This window comes from Orcinus orca, chromosome 4 (genome assembly GCF_937001465.1).
Source record: "Orcinus orca chromosome 4, mOrcOrc1.1, whole genome shotgun sequence".
Lineage (NCBI taxonomy): Eukaryota > Metazoa > Chordata > Mammalia > Artiodactyla > Delphinidae > Orcinus > Orcinus orca.
The window spans coordinates 114,010,966-114,028,365 of record NC_064562.1 but is presented as its reverse complement, the minus strand read 5'-3'; the positions used below and the strand labels follow the sequence as shown (position 1 = coordinate 114,028,365).

The 17,400-nt window shown below is 34.9% G+C and overlaps 1 protein-coding gene across 4 annotated transcripts in view; it reads right to left on the bottom strand.

The window, feature by feature from the left end:
- RAB28 (RAB28, member RAS oncogene family) overlaps positions 1–17,400 on the bottom strand; it is a 94,293-nt gene that overhangs the window by 9,675 nt on the left and 67,218 nt on the right. For 3 of the 4 annotated variants that reach the window (XR_004478520.2, XM_004282539.2, XM_004282538.3), the window contains exons 5-6: positions 6,260–6,363; positions 1,462–1,539 (exon numbers count right to left, since the gene is read on the bottom strand). Coding sequence is in view for 3 of the 4 variants with exons in the window: in XM_004282539.2 (XP_004282587.1) it covers positions 1,462–1,539; positions 6,260–6,363 (182 nt within the window). In the remaining variant the exon portion in view is untranslated. Of the gene's footprint in view, positions 1–1,461; positions 1,540–6,259; positions 6,364–13,261; positions 15,439–17,400 lie in introns of those variants that run through there. The other variant, XM_049708838.1, reaches the window with a different exon arrangement.

Below are 17,400 nucleotides of genomic sequence, written 5' to 3'. Positions count from 1 at the left end.
GTTTGATAATCATTCATAGACTATCTAACCAGGGAGAAACATCATTTAGGAAGTGAAGCTAAAAAGCAGAGGAATCACTTGACCTCTGGGGTCTGCCAAGGTCAGTACTATCAAGCAAATTATGGTAATTTCTCTTTCTTGTATCCATCCTCCTAGGCCAAAACGAAGTAGCTATTTTTGTGTCTGGGAGCAATTTATATGGCACAAATAACGGAACACTGTGCCTGGCCACAGTAAGTGCTGAAATGTCTTTTGAATAATGAGAAATAAAAGTAGCAGATTTCCAGAGTTCCAAATATTTTAATGAAATTCTAGAAACAGCCATATCAGCATAACAATTTTCTTTTTTTTCTTTTCTTTTTATTTTCTTTTATTTTTTTTACATCTTTATTGGAGTATTATTGCTTTACAATGGTGTGTTAGTTTCTGCTTTATAACAAAGTGAATCAGTTATACATATACATATGTTTCCATATCTCTTCCCTCTTGCGTCTCCCTCCCTCCCACCCTCCCTAAACAATTTTCAATTGATATCTGCTCAAGTTATTTAAACACACACACACATGCACACACAAAGAGCGACCATGACAGAACTAACTCTAAAAGAATTAAAGAAAAATTTAACGATGGGGAAAGATTGTTATACCTTTTTTAGCTTCACAGAGCAGGGACAGAGTGGAGGGGATTAAGGGAAAGTGTAATTTATATGTTGCTTCTAAGTAAATCACTTCCGAAGCCTGACTTTAAACTACAGGCTCTTGCTCTGATTTTTCATTCAATCAAACATGTGAATTGGTATGCTATTGTAGTGGTATTTTTAAATGCTTGATTATTGGTATTCATATTTATTTCTTAGTCTAAGAGAACTGTCTACAAATAGTGAAAGAATTCAGAAAGCCTCAATAATTAATACCATTATTAAATTAACAATAAAATAACATGAAGAATTAATATCATTACAAGGCAGGACCTTTTAGAGAAGAACAGAGAGCAAGACTTTAGAAAAACTAATGTTTTACCAATGCAAACGTGAAAGATGCCAAATGGGGTAAATTCTTACTAGTTAAGACTAACCTTTGATAAATATTATAGTTGGGATTTTGTATAAAATATAAAAAGGATATTGTACAGTAATCATGGAAGAAGAACTTTAATAAAGAAGTACAAAATAATACAGTCAGTTCCTTAACCCATTATTTAACCACTGATGAAATTTTTATTGCATTAATCTCATTTTTCCAACAAAACGGACAAAATGAGGTTTCAATGAGGTTCCATCATTTGGCAAAAAGTTAACATCCTCCATCTTCTGCAATAAACACTGATTCATACACACAATCTATTTTTAAGGCTTTTAGGGATATGTACATAGAATGCATGAATGTAAAAGGATTCAGGGTGAAAATTAATGTCTTTTAAGAAATAAATTATTTTTTAAAATATACAGTTCAATATAATCACCTGTGACTGTTCTATTTCTGCTTTGTTTAACTTGATTCCAAGGATTTCAGCAGCAACTTTCTGAAAACACAGGAAGACCTACATAACAAAAACAGGTTTAAATGATTTAAAACAGGCATGTTTAAGTTACCTTCAAATAAATTGAACTTTCTAAAAAGTGATAAACAGCAAAAACTGCAAAAAATATGATGTACCAGGTTATTCCAAAAATAGCTTTATTTGTCAAATACAGCAACATTTTAAGTATAATAATTTTTTAAATGATTAAACCATAATTTGAAAAGCCATACACTTCACTGAACTGGTCTAAATATACGTTTATCCCTAAAAACTTATGCTTTTAAAGATTTAACATAAGACAATTAATTACAGCTACCAAATTAAAAAAAAAAACTACTAGCATAATAACAAACTCCTATTAAGTCCTGAAGAAAATGAAAATAAATTAGTCTATACTTTACTACCTGGGTAAAGTTTCTCGCTGCCAGTTCTACAATAGTCTTTTGATCTGGCATTAGCCTATCTTCAAAGGTCTTACTTCACAACTCTTTAATAATCTTTGTGGTTCTCATCAATTTTAATAAATTCTCCATATCTCTTGAGCAAAAAACTTATAATCTTTACTGTATTTTATCAAACAGAAAATGAGCAGCATACTCCATTATCATTAAACAAAAATCTATAGACACGAATCAGTCACCGACTCTAATGCATAACTTGTCTTTGTTCTGTAAGTGCTCTATCATATTCTTATCCCTACTTATCTCATGATTACTTACTGAATATTTATCACAACTTTACTAATTTAACTTCGATCCCTAATCAAAAAGAGATACATATCCCCAAAAGGTTTATGTCATTTGTACCCCGAAGAGCATTATATATTATAGTTCACTGATGGTCAATGTTCAAGGAGAAATAAGAAAGCTAGTGCGGTGGAATGGAGAGAAAAAGGGGATTGTAAGAAGAAAACTAGCAGAGAGATTAAGAGTGTACAAATCATGTAAGATCTGGTAAACTATGTGAAGAACTTTGGCTTTCACTCTGAGTGAAATGGAGGGTGGATTGATGTGACTTCTATTTAACAAGGTCAACCTGGTTGTTGTATTGAGTATTCACTATAGAAGATCAAGGGTAAAAAAGAGAAATCATCAAGGACACTAATGTAAGAGATGATGGAGGCTTGAAACTAAGTGGTAGCAGTGGAGATGGTAAGAAACAGTCACCAGATTATGGATATATTTTGAAAGTAGAACCAACAGGACTTGGTGATAGATGTGGTATGTCAAAGAAAGACAGGAGTCAAAGATGACTCCAAAATTTTCTTGGTCTTAGCAACTGGTAGAAGATCTGCCATTTATTTAAGTGGGGAAGACTGTGAGAGATCTGAAGAGGGAATACCAAGAGCTCAGTTCTGGACCTGAATTAAATTGGGACTGGCTGTTAGACACCTAAACAGGAGTGCTGGGGTATATGAGTCTGGAGTTCAGGAAAGAGGTCTGGCCAAAGCCATGAGACTAGATGAGGTCACTAAGAGAATAAGTTTAAAAAAGAGAGATATCCAAGGATTGAGCCTAGGGCACTTCAATATTTAGAAGTTGGAGAGATAAGAAATTAGCAAAGGTGACTAAGAGAGTAGTTAGCAAGGTAGGAGGGAAACCAGGAGGTGTAGTACTCTAGAATCTAAGTGAAGAAGGTATTTCAAAGAGCAGAGAGTGATCAACTATTTTATATGCTGCAACTAAATCAAGTAAGATAAGGACTAAGAACTGACCACTGAATTTAGCAAAAAGGAGGTCACTGGTAGACCTTAATAAGAGCATTTTGGGGTGAAATATTGGGGGCAAAAGTCTGACTGGAACTGCTCAAGACAAACTGGGAGGAGAGAACTGGAGACAACTCTTTCAAAACATTCCACTGGTAACTGGGGGGAAGTAAGCAATAGCTAAAGATGTGGGATCAAGAGTTTTCTTGTATTTAAGATAAGTTATAATATTTTGTGTGCTGACAGAATAATCCAGTAGATAGGAAAAAAATGATGCAGGAGTGAGAATTGCTAAGCAATGTTTGTTACTAGGCAAAGAGAAATGGGACTAATGCACAGTGGAGGAGTTGACCCTAGCTAGGAGTATAGATCCATAGTAACCTTGGAGGAGACAGAAGATACGGGAAGGGATATGGGGTGGGAAGGAGAGTTGGGGTAGATGTGGTGGCAGGAGTTATGTGAAAGTTGTCTTCTGTTTGTTGCAAATATTTTATAAAATAAGAAACAAGGGCATCAGCTGAGAGAATGGACAAGGAAGTTTTGAAGACCTGAGGAGAGAAGAGAAGCTACGAAACAGTGGTATAGGTGAGGGGGAGAGATAATGGCCTAAGGACATGCATAATTACTGAGCAGCATTAAGGGCCCACTTGAGGTTAGCTACTGTGAAATGTAAGTGAAACCTCCAGCATGCCTCTGGGTTTTTTTCTCTGACCACGTTCAAATACAAGAGTGTAACCATATAAAGGCAGGGGCTTGGTTAAGGTTTATCCAAATGAGTCAGATAAAGTGAATGAGCAGAAAGGGACTTGACAGTATATGCATGGTAGTGATTTGATTGGCCATGAGATTAAGTTACAAAGAAAGGAAAATGAGGACATGAAAGGAGGACACTGAAAAAGTGTTAGGATCAATGTCTTGTAGGTCCTGCTGGGGTTGCAGACTGATTGGGTTAGGGCATTCAAGGGTGTGAGCCAGAAAGACAAGATGGTCAGTGATTAGGATGCCTGATATTGCAATATGAGATAACAGAAGGGCTGCAGTAATTTGTAATGACAATGCATGGGAGTTTGTGGCTGAGGTGGGGTGGAAAACAAAGATACTGAAATCACTAAGAATTATGACAAAGGTAGTATTAGAGAAAGTACAGTAAGCCAGGAGCTCAACTCCCTAAGCAATGAAGCGAAGTAAACTGGGATTGGAGATGACTGCAAGTCTTAAAGTGACTTCACAAGAACAAACCATTTCAAAGTTGAATTTAAAAAGAAAACAATGGGGATTTTTACAGGTGGTTCAACATAAGTGCACAAAAGATACTAAGTGGTTTAAACATAAGCTAAAATACTGGAAGTTAAAATAATTCTAAAATGACAAAAGACCCCCAGGAAGATACATGAGGGTGAAAGCCTAATCCATGGATGGATTTATCAAGGAATATTGATATTATACATTTTTTAAATGACACATGTGGGTATGTGCCCGTGTTTGCATTATCCTGGGGAAAGGGTTCCAAAATGTCACATCTTTAGATGAGTCTGACCCCCCCAAAAGATTAAATACCCTTTAAAATATTTAATATTTACCCTAAGCATAAAAACCATCAGTGAAATCATACAGGAAGAACATCAAAAAGATTAAACCACAGAAAAAAATTCAAACTTCCTTTGGTTGAAAATGTCAAGAAAATTAACGGTCAAACAAACACCTGGGCAGTGGAAAATATTTGCAAAAATTATGACAAATGGCTGTTATCCTTAACATAAAAATGGTCATAGGAAATTTTAAAAAGCAATAGAAAATTATAAACAGATAATAAGCAGAAAATTAATAGGTAATGAAATTTTTAAAATTTCAACCTCAACAGCAAAGAAATTCAAATTTAAATAGCAAAATACCTTTTTTTCCTTGTCTACCAAATTGACAAAGATTTAAAAATAAATAAATAAATTCTGAATGTTAAAAAGAGTACAGTGATATGGCACTCATACAATGCTGGTGGTAGTATAAATTAACGAAGGCTTCCTGGTGGTAATTTGGCAATAGGCCTCAATTCCCTTCCAAGGAAATAATCAAAACATCACAGCTTATGGACAAAATTTTACATTAGAAATTTTGCAAAATTTTACAATGTACTGAACTTAGAAATAATCTATATACCCAACGATAGGGACGTGGTTGGATAAATTTTTGAACATTTATTTAATGGATTATTAACTCTAATGGATTATTAAATCTATTTAGTAATATTAAGTGACATAAAATTTTCTACAAATATATTAAATTAAAAAAACAAAATTATTTCTATATTATGATCTCAATTTTCTTTTTAATAAACATTTAGCATGATTAATATGGTGAACCCTGGAATGTCAATCCTTAGGTTTACAAATCCTATCTCCACCACTTATTCTGTGTACCCTGGACCCCCACAACATAACCTCTCTAAGACTATTCTATAAAATAGAGATAATCAGTTAGGATTGCTGGAAAATAAATCTAAATTATATGTGAAGATATTTTGGACTATTTCAAAAATATTTTAACATCATTCTAAGTTTCTTGTTTAAATGGTTATGGTGATTTACACAATAAACATCCAGTCAAATATGAAAAAATAAATTAATTTAATTAAATAGAGATAATCAGAGTAGTACAGTGCCCATCACAAAGTAGGCACTCAGTAAATGCAATTCACTAGCACTAGTGGCAGAAGCACTAATATTTGTGAGCATCAGAAAAATAAGACTAGAAGGAATCATATGAGGTTATGAATGGTCATCTCTGGATGCTGAGATTATGAGTGATTTATATTATTTTTAACTTTTGTATTTTTTAATTCCCTAAAATAACCATGAAATTATGTTAAATGAATTATAAGAGGAACATAAATAGAATAAACATGTTATATCTAACCTGATATTTTATGTCTTTAACAGGAATTAATTTGTTCCAAAAGTTAAGTAATAGAAGTATACTTCCTATGAAAATAAAAGTAAAACATCACTTGTAATATTCAGTATTCATTATTTTACTTACAGAGTCTCCTGTCTTTGCTGAGACAAAGTGGCTACTAAAACCATTTTCCTGGCAAAACCTTAAGTGTTTTTCAGGTTTTACTGTTCGCATATGCTCCAAATCAACTAGAAAAGTGAACAAAAACAGAGAACAAAATTCAATATTAGTTAATCAATACATTTTTAACATGTTTAAATTTGACTTATTTTCTAGTACTGTACCCCAGCTTAGATATGAGCTGTGTAATTCTGGGCAATTTCTTCAACCTCTTTATGCCTCAGTCCCTAAATCTAAAAGCTGGGAATAACAAATGTATCTATCACATATAGAGTTCTTTGAGAATTAATCCATGTTTACTGCGTAAGGACCAGCACATGGTAAGTTCTCAAAAAACTGAAGGCTATCATTCCTATTATCTATATAGCTTCAGGCACATTGATGATACTCAAAAAAGATCTACTTAGTATAATGTGTTTAAACATAGTGATTAATTGCAACATGCACTTACTCAAGCATATCTGGTTTGATAGTTTAATTACTTTAATAATTACAATAGTTTTGTAATTTCTATAAACGTTAATGTTAACACAAATGCATGACTAATTTTCTGCTAAAAGATACCTATATTTCATTGTATATTTACTTTATTTACAGCCATGGTTTAATTTCACAAAGATACAGCTCATTTGCTTTCCAAAACTAAAAGTATCCATTTTGAAAGTAGTAATGGGCCAGGATATATTTTCTTGAATAGTTGTAGGTGCTTTAAAGCAAAGCATAGTACTCATATCCAATACTGGTTTTATCCAGCACAGTCTAATTTTTTCAAATGTGATCTTTTATTTAACAGTTTCTCTTTTTACAACACTACAGACCCTATAAGGGTGTTCACTCAATGCTGTCAAATTATAAGGCAAATATATTCACAGGATTTAAGGACAACTAGGCTCTTTGAGTCAATATAGGAAAAAAAAACTTAAACTGATTTCCTGAGGAAGGGACCCAACCAACTTGTAAAAACTTGTAAATTTGCAAATCTAGTAAGCCTACATAATAGTGGCAATTGATTATCAACTAAAAATTGCTCTCATACTACATAAAAGGCTTTATTTAAAATTATATTGAAGGTCTTTAGTTTGTAAGCTCAAGAGATCTTTCTCTAGGAAATTTTTGATCTAGTGGGGGATTCCTTAGCCCCATTTATATTGCTTAGCTTGGATAATATGCAGCTTTTTTTCTTTTCTGGCCACAAGTTGCTATTCCTTAAACATCACTGAGACTTTATTTACAAGAAGAGGCCAAAAAATGTCCAGATACCACAGGCATCAATTTGTAGAAGACTAAAATACTAAGCTATTAGCTCTGACATTTATACATCTAGTTTATCATAATATTGAAGTTAAAATATTTTCCTAATTCAACAGGAGTAAGAACAAATCATGTCCCTAGGAAAATTCCCCAATGAAATTACTGTCCAGTTAAAAAAAATAAAGTCTGTCATTCAACATGTGCATTTGTCTTTTCCAATGGAAGAGTCTATCATTGTGTCTTTTCTTCCTTTTTTCTTCTCTCCCTCCCCCTCAGCCCCGCCCCACAACTCCTCAACTACTTATATAAACTACTATAAGCATTGGGGGATTTACGAGTCAAGCAAAAGTTTTTCTCCTAACAAAGATAACCATGAGAGACTAATACGATCACCGATCAATTGATAAAAAATTATTCAATAAACATTTATTGAGTACCTATTATATACCAAGCACTGTGGTAGGCAGTGAGAACCCAAAGATGAAAAAGATACAATCCAGGTCCTAAAAAAATCACCACCAGTATTATGAACATAAAAGACCATTAAGGATCATAAAAGTTATTTTAAATAACCAAGACTCTGAGAATTATAGCAGATATAGGAAAAGCCCTCACAGAGCTTGAGTATAAAGTTTTCCTCTATTATGTTAGAATTTAGTGAGCAACATTTAAGAGGACTTAGTTACTAGAGTACTTCACTCTAAATAATGCAGAAATGTAAATTCTGAAGATGAAATTACAGTGAGATACTGGTAAATTCTTTCATTTCTTCTATTTTTAAAAGCATCTTTAAAATTATTATACAGTATTAATCTAACATACATGTGATAACAATCTTACTGCTATGATTTAATCTCCCTTATGTCCTTCAGTGAACAACATCATTTCGCTAGTTCTTGTATTTTATTTTTGAAAATGGAATTAAAATCTGAAAGACAATTATGAAAACGATATAAAAAATGCCACTAACTAGAGACAACTACTGTTAACATTTTGGTGTATATACTTCCAATATCTAAGCAACTGAAGGACAAAGGCATTAACATTGTAACATGCAACTTCTTTTAGCGCAACCATACTACACCCTGCTTAAAGTATGCTTAACAATTTCAATGGATAACCACTTTATTGATCATTCATTCATTCATTCAACAAATATTTGAGTGCCTACTATGGCCAGGCACTGTCCTAGGGGCTGCAGATACAATGAACTGACATTTTTTTTTTTTTAACATCTTTATTGGGGTATAATTGCTTTACAGTGGTGTGTTAGTTTCTGCTTTATAACAAAGTGAATCAGTCATACATAAACATATGTTCCCATATGTCTTCCCTCTTGCGTCTCCCTCCCTCCCACCCTCCCTATCCCACCCCTCCAGGCTGTCACAAAGCACCGAGCCAATATCCCTGTGCCATGCGGCTGCTTCCCACTAGCTATCTATCTTACTACGTTTGTTAGTGTGTATATGCCCATGACTCTCTCTCGCCCTGTCACAGTTCACCCTTCCCCCTCCCCATAACCTCAAGTCCGTTCTCTAGGAGGTCTGCGTCTTTATTCCTGCCTTACCCCTAGGTTCTTCATGACATTTTTTTTCTTAAATTCCATATATATGTGTTAGCATACGGTATTTGTCTTTTTCTTTCTGACTTACTTCACTCTGTATGACAGACTCTAGGTCTATCCACCTCATTACAAATAGCTCAATTTCATTTCTTTTTATGGCTGAGTAATATTCCATTGTATATATGTGCCAAATCTTCTTTATCCATTCATCCGATGATGGGCACTTAGGTTGTTTCCATCTCCGGGCTATTGTAAATAGAGCTGCAATGAACATTTTGGTACATGACTCTTTTTGAATTTTGGTTTTCTCAGGGTATATGCCCAGTAGTGGGATTGCTGGGTCATATGGTATGAACTGATATTTTAATGAAAAGAGACGAACAAGTAAATTACAGTGTATGGCAAATGCTGATATATCTTATGAAAAAAATAAATAAAGGGTACATGAGAGGAATTACTATTTCAAACAGGTAGGTCAAAGACCTTAAGAAAGCTAAGAACAAGGAAATCCGGGGAAAAGCCTTCCAAGCAGAGGGAACTGCAGTGAAAAAGGCCCTAAAGGAAGATTACACTTAGGAGATTCAAAGAAAAGCCAGGAGGCCAGAGTGGCTGAAAAGAGTTAGCAAGAGAGGGAAATAGCAGGAAATGAAGTTTAAAAAGCCAGGAATCATACAGGCCACTGTAAGAGAGATGGGAAGCTATTGGGGGTTGTAAGGAAAAAGAAAAAAAAGACGTAATCTGACTTACATTTTAAAAGGTTTGGGCTGCTGTGATGAGAATAAACTGTAGTCAAATGTAAAGCAGAGAAGCCATCGAGGGGGCTATAATAAAAATCTAGGAAAGAGAAGATGGTAGTTTGGACAAGAGTAGGAGCAAGAGAGATGGTAAAAAGTGGGGCAAATTCTCAATATATTTTTGGAATAAAAAGCGAATAAGAAATGCTAATGGATTTGACATGGGATGAACAAGATAAAGAGAAATCACTTGAAGATAGTTAACTCGAATTTTAAATGAGACAGTATATTGTAGGTTTTGTTCCAGGTACACTCAGCTGCAATGGATGGAGGTATTGAGCAGATGAGGATTTGCATTTAAGTAGAGCTGGGGTTTTCTCAATCACGTACAATTACTGAAAAGAAGGGCAAGTAATTGAAGATAATAAATGTAAGGGAGTGATTATATTGATAGACCATGGAATTTAAGTTGGTAGGAGGGGGGTTCAGGAAAACGAAAAATTGGTAAGATCAACTGATGTTAAGGTCTTATGTGGGTTTAAAAATTACTGGAATTGGGTTACCAAAGGATGTGAGGTGGAAAGACAGGAAATAATAGACGGGGATACATGAAACTGATAACTGATATTATGAAGAGAGTATGGAAACTAACATTGACTAGGTCTCCAGAACAAATATGTTAGTGTAGGTGGGTGGCAAGATTATGGCAGATGAAGAATTCAAGGAACTGAGACACAAAAGTATTAGAAGGATAATCTGTATGTGTACTAAAATTACCAAGAATCATGATAGCAATAGTAGTGGAGTGACTATGACCCAAAGCCAAAATCTTCAAGAAATTCAAGGCAGTGATTCAGGGGTTGGCTGATAACTCCAAGAAATATAAGTAGCAGGAGGTATAATCATATGGCTTGATATTCAAATCTAAGGGTTTTTAGGGAAGATGAAGGAGAATGTTCTGGAAAGAGCAATATGTAACAAGAAGGTAACTACCAATTACCACTACTCCAGTACTAGTGATAAAGTAGATATAGAAGGGGACGACAACATTTGAAAGAGCTTCAGGGGACAGCAGCACTATCATTATGGGAGAGCTAAGTGACAGAAGTAGTTTTAAAACTTTTGTCAAGAAAGATGTTGAGGGCTTCCCTGGTGGTGCAGTGGTTGAGAGTCCGCCTGCCGATGGAGGGGATGTGGGTTCGTGCCCCGGTCCGGGAAGATCCTACGTGCCGCGTAGTGGCTGGGCCCGTGAGCCATGGCCACTGAGCCTGCGCATCTGGAGCCTGTGCTCCGCAACGGGAGAGGCCACAGCAGTGAGAGGCCTGCATACCAAAAAAAAAAAAAAAAAAGAAAGATGTTGAGAATATGTACAAGAATTTTATCGATACAGAAACTGGGGTCTGAAAAGTGAAGGACAGAACTGTATGGGATAAGAATGCAGGAGGTAAATCAACTACATCAATGTCAAAGGCTTTCTTGTGTAGCTGACATAAATGGGGATAAAAAAACATGAAGATGAAAAAATTCTAAGACTGTGTTAGACAGACAAGAAAATCCAAATATTTCACTGTCAAAACCAACTGTGCAAAAAAAAAAAAAAAAATCACTTAGCTCACTTACCCTCACCTGGAAATTAAAATGGAAAGAAAGAAAATAAGTTATCAAGATACTAAGTCTATCTGCCATGTTCTTAAAATCACATGGTACGTGAAATAGAAGTCTTAAGAGAAGCCAATTAACTTTGGCTAACAAGAATAATTTTGATAACAACTTGGAAAGCTGTTTGAAAGCGTAATATGTACAATTTTTAGTTTAATAAATTTAAAAAAATACAAATTACAGTATTTCATATTTTATAATTTAGGTTTACAGCAAGAAAGAGATACTAACAAAAGCGCATTTCAGGGATTCATGGAATATTAACAATCCACTAAGAAGTAACATTTTCTCAGAAATGTAACTAATAATGATATTTTACAGAATGTTAGACCACCTTAAATGGCCTTTTATAATGTTTCACATAAACCTGTGAAAACATTATTCAATCTCAGTATGTAAAGAAATGCAAGTGAGAAAAATGAAGTACTGAGTTCACCTTTCAAAATGAAAAAAGAGAGAGAGAAAGAGAAAGAGAGAGAGAGAGAAGAAACCCGGTGCTGCTGAGAGCTGGTACTACGGGCTTTCTGAAAAGCGACTCAAAAATGTGTGTTGAGCCTTACAAACATTTCTACTCTATGACCAAGTAAGACAATTTGGAAGAGTTTATCTTGAGGAACACATTAGGGATGTATAATAAGAATTATAAATTAAGATCTTCACCACAGTCATTTGTAATATAAAAAAAAATACTGGAAGCAATGTAAATGTCCCAGAATAGAAATACAATTAAATTATGATACAACCCCACAATACAATACTCTTTGGCCATTAAAAATTATGAACTTACGGGCTTCCCTGGTGGCGCAGTGGTTGAGAGTCCGCCTGCCGATGCAAGGGACACGGGTTCGTGCCCTGGTCCGGGAAGATCCCACATGCCGCAGAGCGGCTGGGCCCGTGAGCCATGGCCATTGAGCCTGCACGTCCGGAGCCTGTGCTCACAACAGTGAGAGGCCCACATACCGCAAAAAAAAAAAAAAAAAAAAAAAAAATTATGAACTTAAAGGGAATTCCCTGGCAGTCCAGTGGTTAGGACTCGGCACTTTCACTGCCATGGCCCGGATTCAATCCCTGGTTGGAGAACTAAGATCCTGCAAGCTGCACGGTCTGGCCAAAAAACAAACAAACAAACAAAAAAACAAATCATGACTAGTAAGTGAGGTCTTGGGGATGATTTTTTTGTATTTGATACCAAAGACAAAGGCAAATAATCAAAAATAAACAGTGGGACCACAGCAAATTAAAAAGCTTTCAACAAAGAAAACCATCAACAAAATGCAAAGGCAACCTATGGAATGGAAGAAAATATTTGCAAATCATATACCTGATAAGAGATTATTATCCAAAATATATAAAGAATTCATACAACTCAATAGTTGTATGAAACAAACAACCCGATTAAAAATGGGCAGAGGAACTGAATAGATATTTTTCAAAAGAAGACATACAAATGGCCTACAAGTACACGAAGAGATGCTCAACATCACTAATCATCAGGGAAACGCAAATCAAAACCACAATGAACTACCACCTCATACCTGTTAGAATTACTATCATGAAAAATACAAGAGATACCAAATGTTGGTAAGGATGTGGAGAAAAGGGAACTATTTTGCACTGTGGGTGGGAATGTAAATTGGTACAGACACTCTGGAAATCAGTATGAAGGTTCCTCAAAAAATTAAAAACAGAACTACCATATGATCTAGCACTCTTACTTCTAGGTATATATAACTAAAGGAAATAAAAACAGAATCTCAATGAGATATGTGCACTCCCACGTTTATTGCATCATTATTCACAATAGCCAAGACATGGAAGCAACCTAAGTGTCTGTCAACAGACGAACGAATAAAGATGTGATACATACACATATATAACAATGGAATATTATTCAGCCATGAGAAAGAAGGAAATTCTTCCATTTGTGACAACATGCATGCAACCTAAGGGCACTATGTTAAGTCAGATAGAGAAAGACAAGTACTGTATGATATCACTTACATGTGGAATCTAAAAAAGCCAAACTCACAGAAACAGAGAGTAGAAACGGTGGTTATCAGGGGCTGAGGGTTAGGGGAAATGAGATGTGAGTCAAAGGGTACAAACTTCCAATTATAGGATGAATAAGTTCTACGATTCTAATGTACACATAGTGATTATAGTTAACAATACTGTATTATATACTTGAAAGTTGCTAAGAGAGTAAATCTTAAATGTTCTCACCACAAAAATGTTAATTATATGAGGTGATGATGGTAGTAATCATTATGAAATATATGTGTATCAAATCAATGTACTGTATACCTTAAACTTACATCATGTTATATGCCAGTTATATCTCAATAAAGCTTGGAGAAAGGCTATCAAGTGAAATACACAATAGTACAGGATGTTAAAGAGTATAAAATTGCATATAATAAAACTCCTACTCTGTAAACATACTATATATGTATATATGTGCATTAATAGATGGCAAGGAAAATACTCAAATTTTTAATAAATTTTTAAAAATTAAAGTTGAGAAAAATTTTTGAATGACAGCTTTTTTTTCGGACTATTCTTTCAAGGATGTTTGTATGGCAACTTACAAAGAGAGAGTGTCTCCCTCAGGAATAAAGTGTAAGTTTGTTCGTCATCTGGTATAATAAAGATAATATCTCTCTCCAGAGCAAAGTTCAGAGATTTACTTGGAGACCATTATAAAAGAGACAGATTTCCTAAGTTCAGGATTCCTCAGCTGTGAGACAAACCGCTAGATACAGATCATCTGTGTGGGTCCCCTCACACTGTCCTAGCAGAACCAACACAAACATCGAGCTCACCCTACTTGCTATGCTGGGAGTAATATATTCCTTTATCTCTGATCCAGGAGCCTCATGCCTTCTGCCAGTATCCATGGCAGTAGCAGGCTAACTTGTTAGCTTCTAAGTAGGGTAAAATCTAAGATCCTTCACTGTTTTTGACATAAAGAAGAGTAGAACAGACACATAAGTATAAGTTGAGCAGACTGGATAGCTGTTCATAACCTATACTACATTTTCCAGTACGACCTGCAGTTAGCTGTGGCCATAAGACTAACTTCTGACCAAAGTAATGAATAAATGATATGCAACACTACTAGGCTTGACCCATAAAAACCTTCCATGTATGGTAGTCCTTACTCTCCTTTTTCATGGTAACCCATGAAGCCAACTGTTGAAAATGGCAGTTCCAGAAAATGGAAGGAGTTTGGGTTCCTGAAAGGGAGATGAGCCACTGATAAGCAGTACCTGGTTTTGGTCTTTATGTAAATAAGAAATAAATTTCTATTGTGCTAAGATATTGAAACTTTAGGGACTGTCTGTTTATAGCATCTAGCATTACCTTAACTAATATAGATTGCCTTAACTAATATAAAATAATATAGATTTTTATCTTTCTTGTTAACAATAAACCTCTCCCTGTATATACTGGGTCTTGAGTTATTAAAAATGATAACATGAAGTTATAACTAGCAAGATAATAAAATCTAAGCATTACAATTGTCTCTGAGATTTTGGTTATGTCATATTCAATTAAACAGTTACAAATTATATTAAACAATTATAAATTGAGAGGCACTTGCATTTCTAGTTACCAGGGAGACAAAAACAAACAAAACACAAACCACAGGAGAAATTTTCTTTCTTCCGCCATTAAATGGTTCAAGTAATACATGGAAAACAGTTATGAAAACAAAAATGCATTCTCCTTTGTTAATACATTTTGCTGGAAAATATAAAATGCCTGAACAATAATCAAGTCATGGGGCTTCCCTGGTGGCGCAGTGGTTGAGAGTCCGCCTGCCAATGCAGGGGACACGGGTTCGTGCCCCTGTCCGGGAGGATCCCACATGCCGCGGAGCGGCTGGGCCCGTGAGCCATGGCCGCTGAGCCTGTGCATCCGGAGCCTGTGCTCTGCAACGGGAGAGGCCACAGCAGTGAGAGGCCCGCGTACCGCAAAAAAAAAAAAAAAAAAAAAATCAAGTCATGACCAATCTTGTTCCATCCATATCCCCACTCTTAGATTATTTTAAAGCAAATCAAATATCATTTCATCCATAAATATTTTAGTATGATATACTCTTAAAACACTTTGTTTTGGTTTTATTGAGGTACAAAACTTTGATTTAGAAGCAACAAATTAGAATTCTGAATCTAAAGCTGTCACTTTCATCCTTCATTTGGCCCTGCTGATTCCAATGGAACATTAATTCCCTAAATTGATGTGATGGTTCAAAATTTACTCACGTGGATAACTTTCAGGATAAAGTGGCCTGTATATTAGGACACAGAAACAGATTTTGATGAGTAATAGAAAGTAAATGATGTTTAATAAACAATACACGATTCTGATAAAAATGACACTATGTCAAATATCATCATAAAGAAAGTGTCATTACAGCAATTTTTTCATATCCCAATAAATGATCTTTGGTACTATTTTACTATCTAGAGTGGTAGCTTATATACAAACACTAGTCTCATACAAGAAATAACTTTTCTGAATTTCTCAGTTGTCTGCATTATGGCAAATGTAGAAGAAACAATGGTTCCTCAATAATTCACTGATTTATTTGGAAAGGAAATAGGACATGGTAGTAAAGAATGCAATCTCCAGAGCCAAAATGCCTGGGCTTGATGCCTTGTTACTGTTTGTGGAACCCTGAGCAATCAATCTCTCTGTCTCAGTTTTCTCATCTATAAAATGGGGACAATAATAGTACCTCATAATGTTATTGTAATAGATAAAATAACTAAATACATATAAAGCACACAGAACAATGACTGGTACATAGTAAAGTACATAGTATGTGACTGGCACATACTCAACAAGTATTAGTGTTATTGTCATTTGTCTATCCATTTATTCATTCATGAACTATTTACCCAGGGCCTTCTAAGTGCTAACTGCTAGGAAGGCTGAGAGGAGCACATGTAGAAAAATATTATACAGTGAAATTCTAAGACCAAGAGAACAACAGTGGTCTGTACAAGACAAGGTAAAACAGGAGTAATAGGGAAAGGAAATTTATAGAACTGCATAGGGGACAAGAAAGATCTCACAGAGAAGACGATGCTTCAGCTAACTCCTGAAGAATGAGGAAAAATTAGGCAGACAACCTTGGAGACAGGGTGGACGGACATTCTTTGCCAAAGGAATGTGTGCAAAAGCATCTGAAAGAACCTGGCTTCCAAGAGATGGTGAAATCAGCAGGGATGTGCATGAGGGTCTTGTATGGGATGTTGAGAAGTTCATATGCATGTAGGTAACTTAAACACCGATACAGTTTTCACCCAGCTTACCTCACATATTTCAGTCCACCTGAGCAAAAATATAAGCACAAGAAGGAAATGCTACAGGTGATATATACTGGAAAGGTTTTAACTTTCCCCTGCTGGATTGAAAGCACTTCCATTAACTACACAGTGACAACTTTTGTTTCTAAATTCAGAGACTATTCAAAAGAAAATTACAAATGTTAAAAAATGTTGCACTCCTATAGATTTCAGGAATATGACTTTTTTTTTCTGTTCAGGCATCTTGTATACATAAATAGTTGCCACTATCTATATCATAACTTTAAAAACAGAAGGTGGCAAGTTTTATACTTATACACATGCAGCTGATCATTCTTTCTGCCAAAAGTCATTACATTTATTACACTGCATATTAATCAACCTAAAGATGATTCAGATTAACTGTGTAGTTGCAAAAATCACAGCCTCCAAAAAAAAAAATAGTTCAGGTACTTCTTTAAAATAAGTAAAATAACACCTTAAAATTCATTTATTAAATGTAAACACTTATTATGTGTCAAGTATTGTGCTAAAAGCATAAGCAATAAATTGATAAACAAGTGAACACATAAATAAACA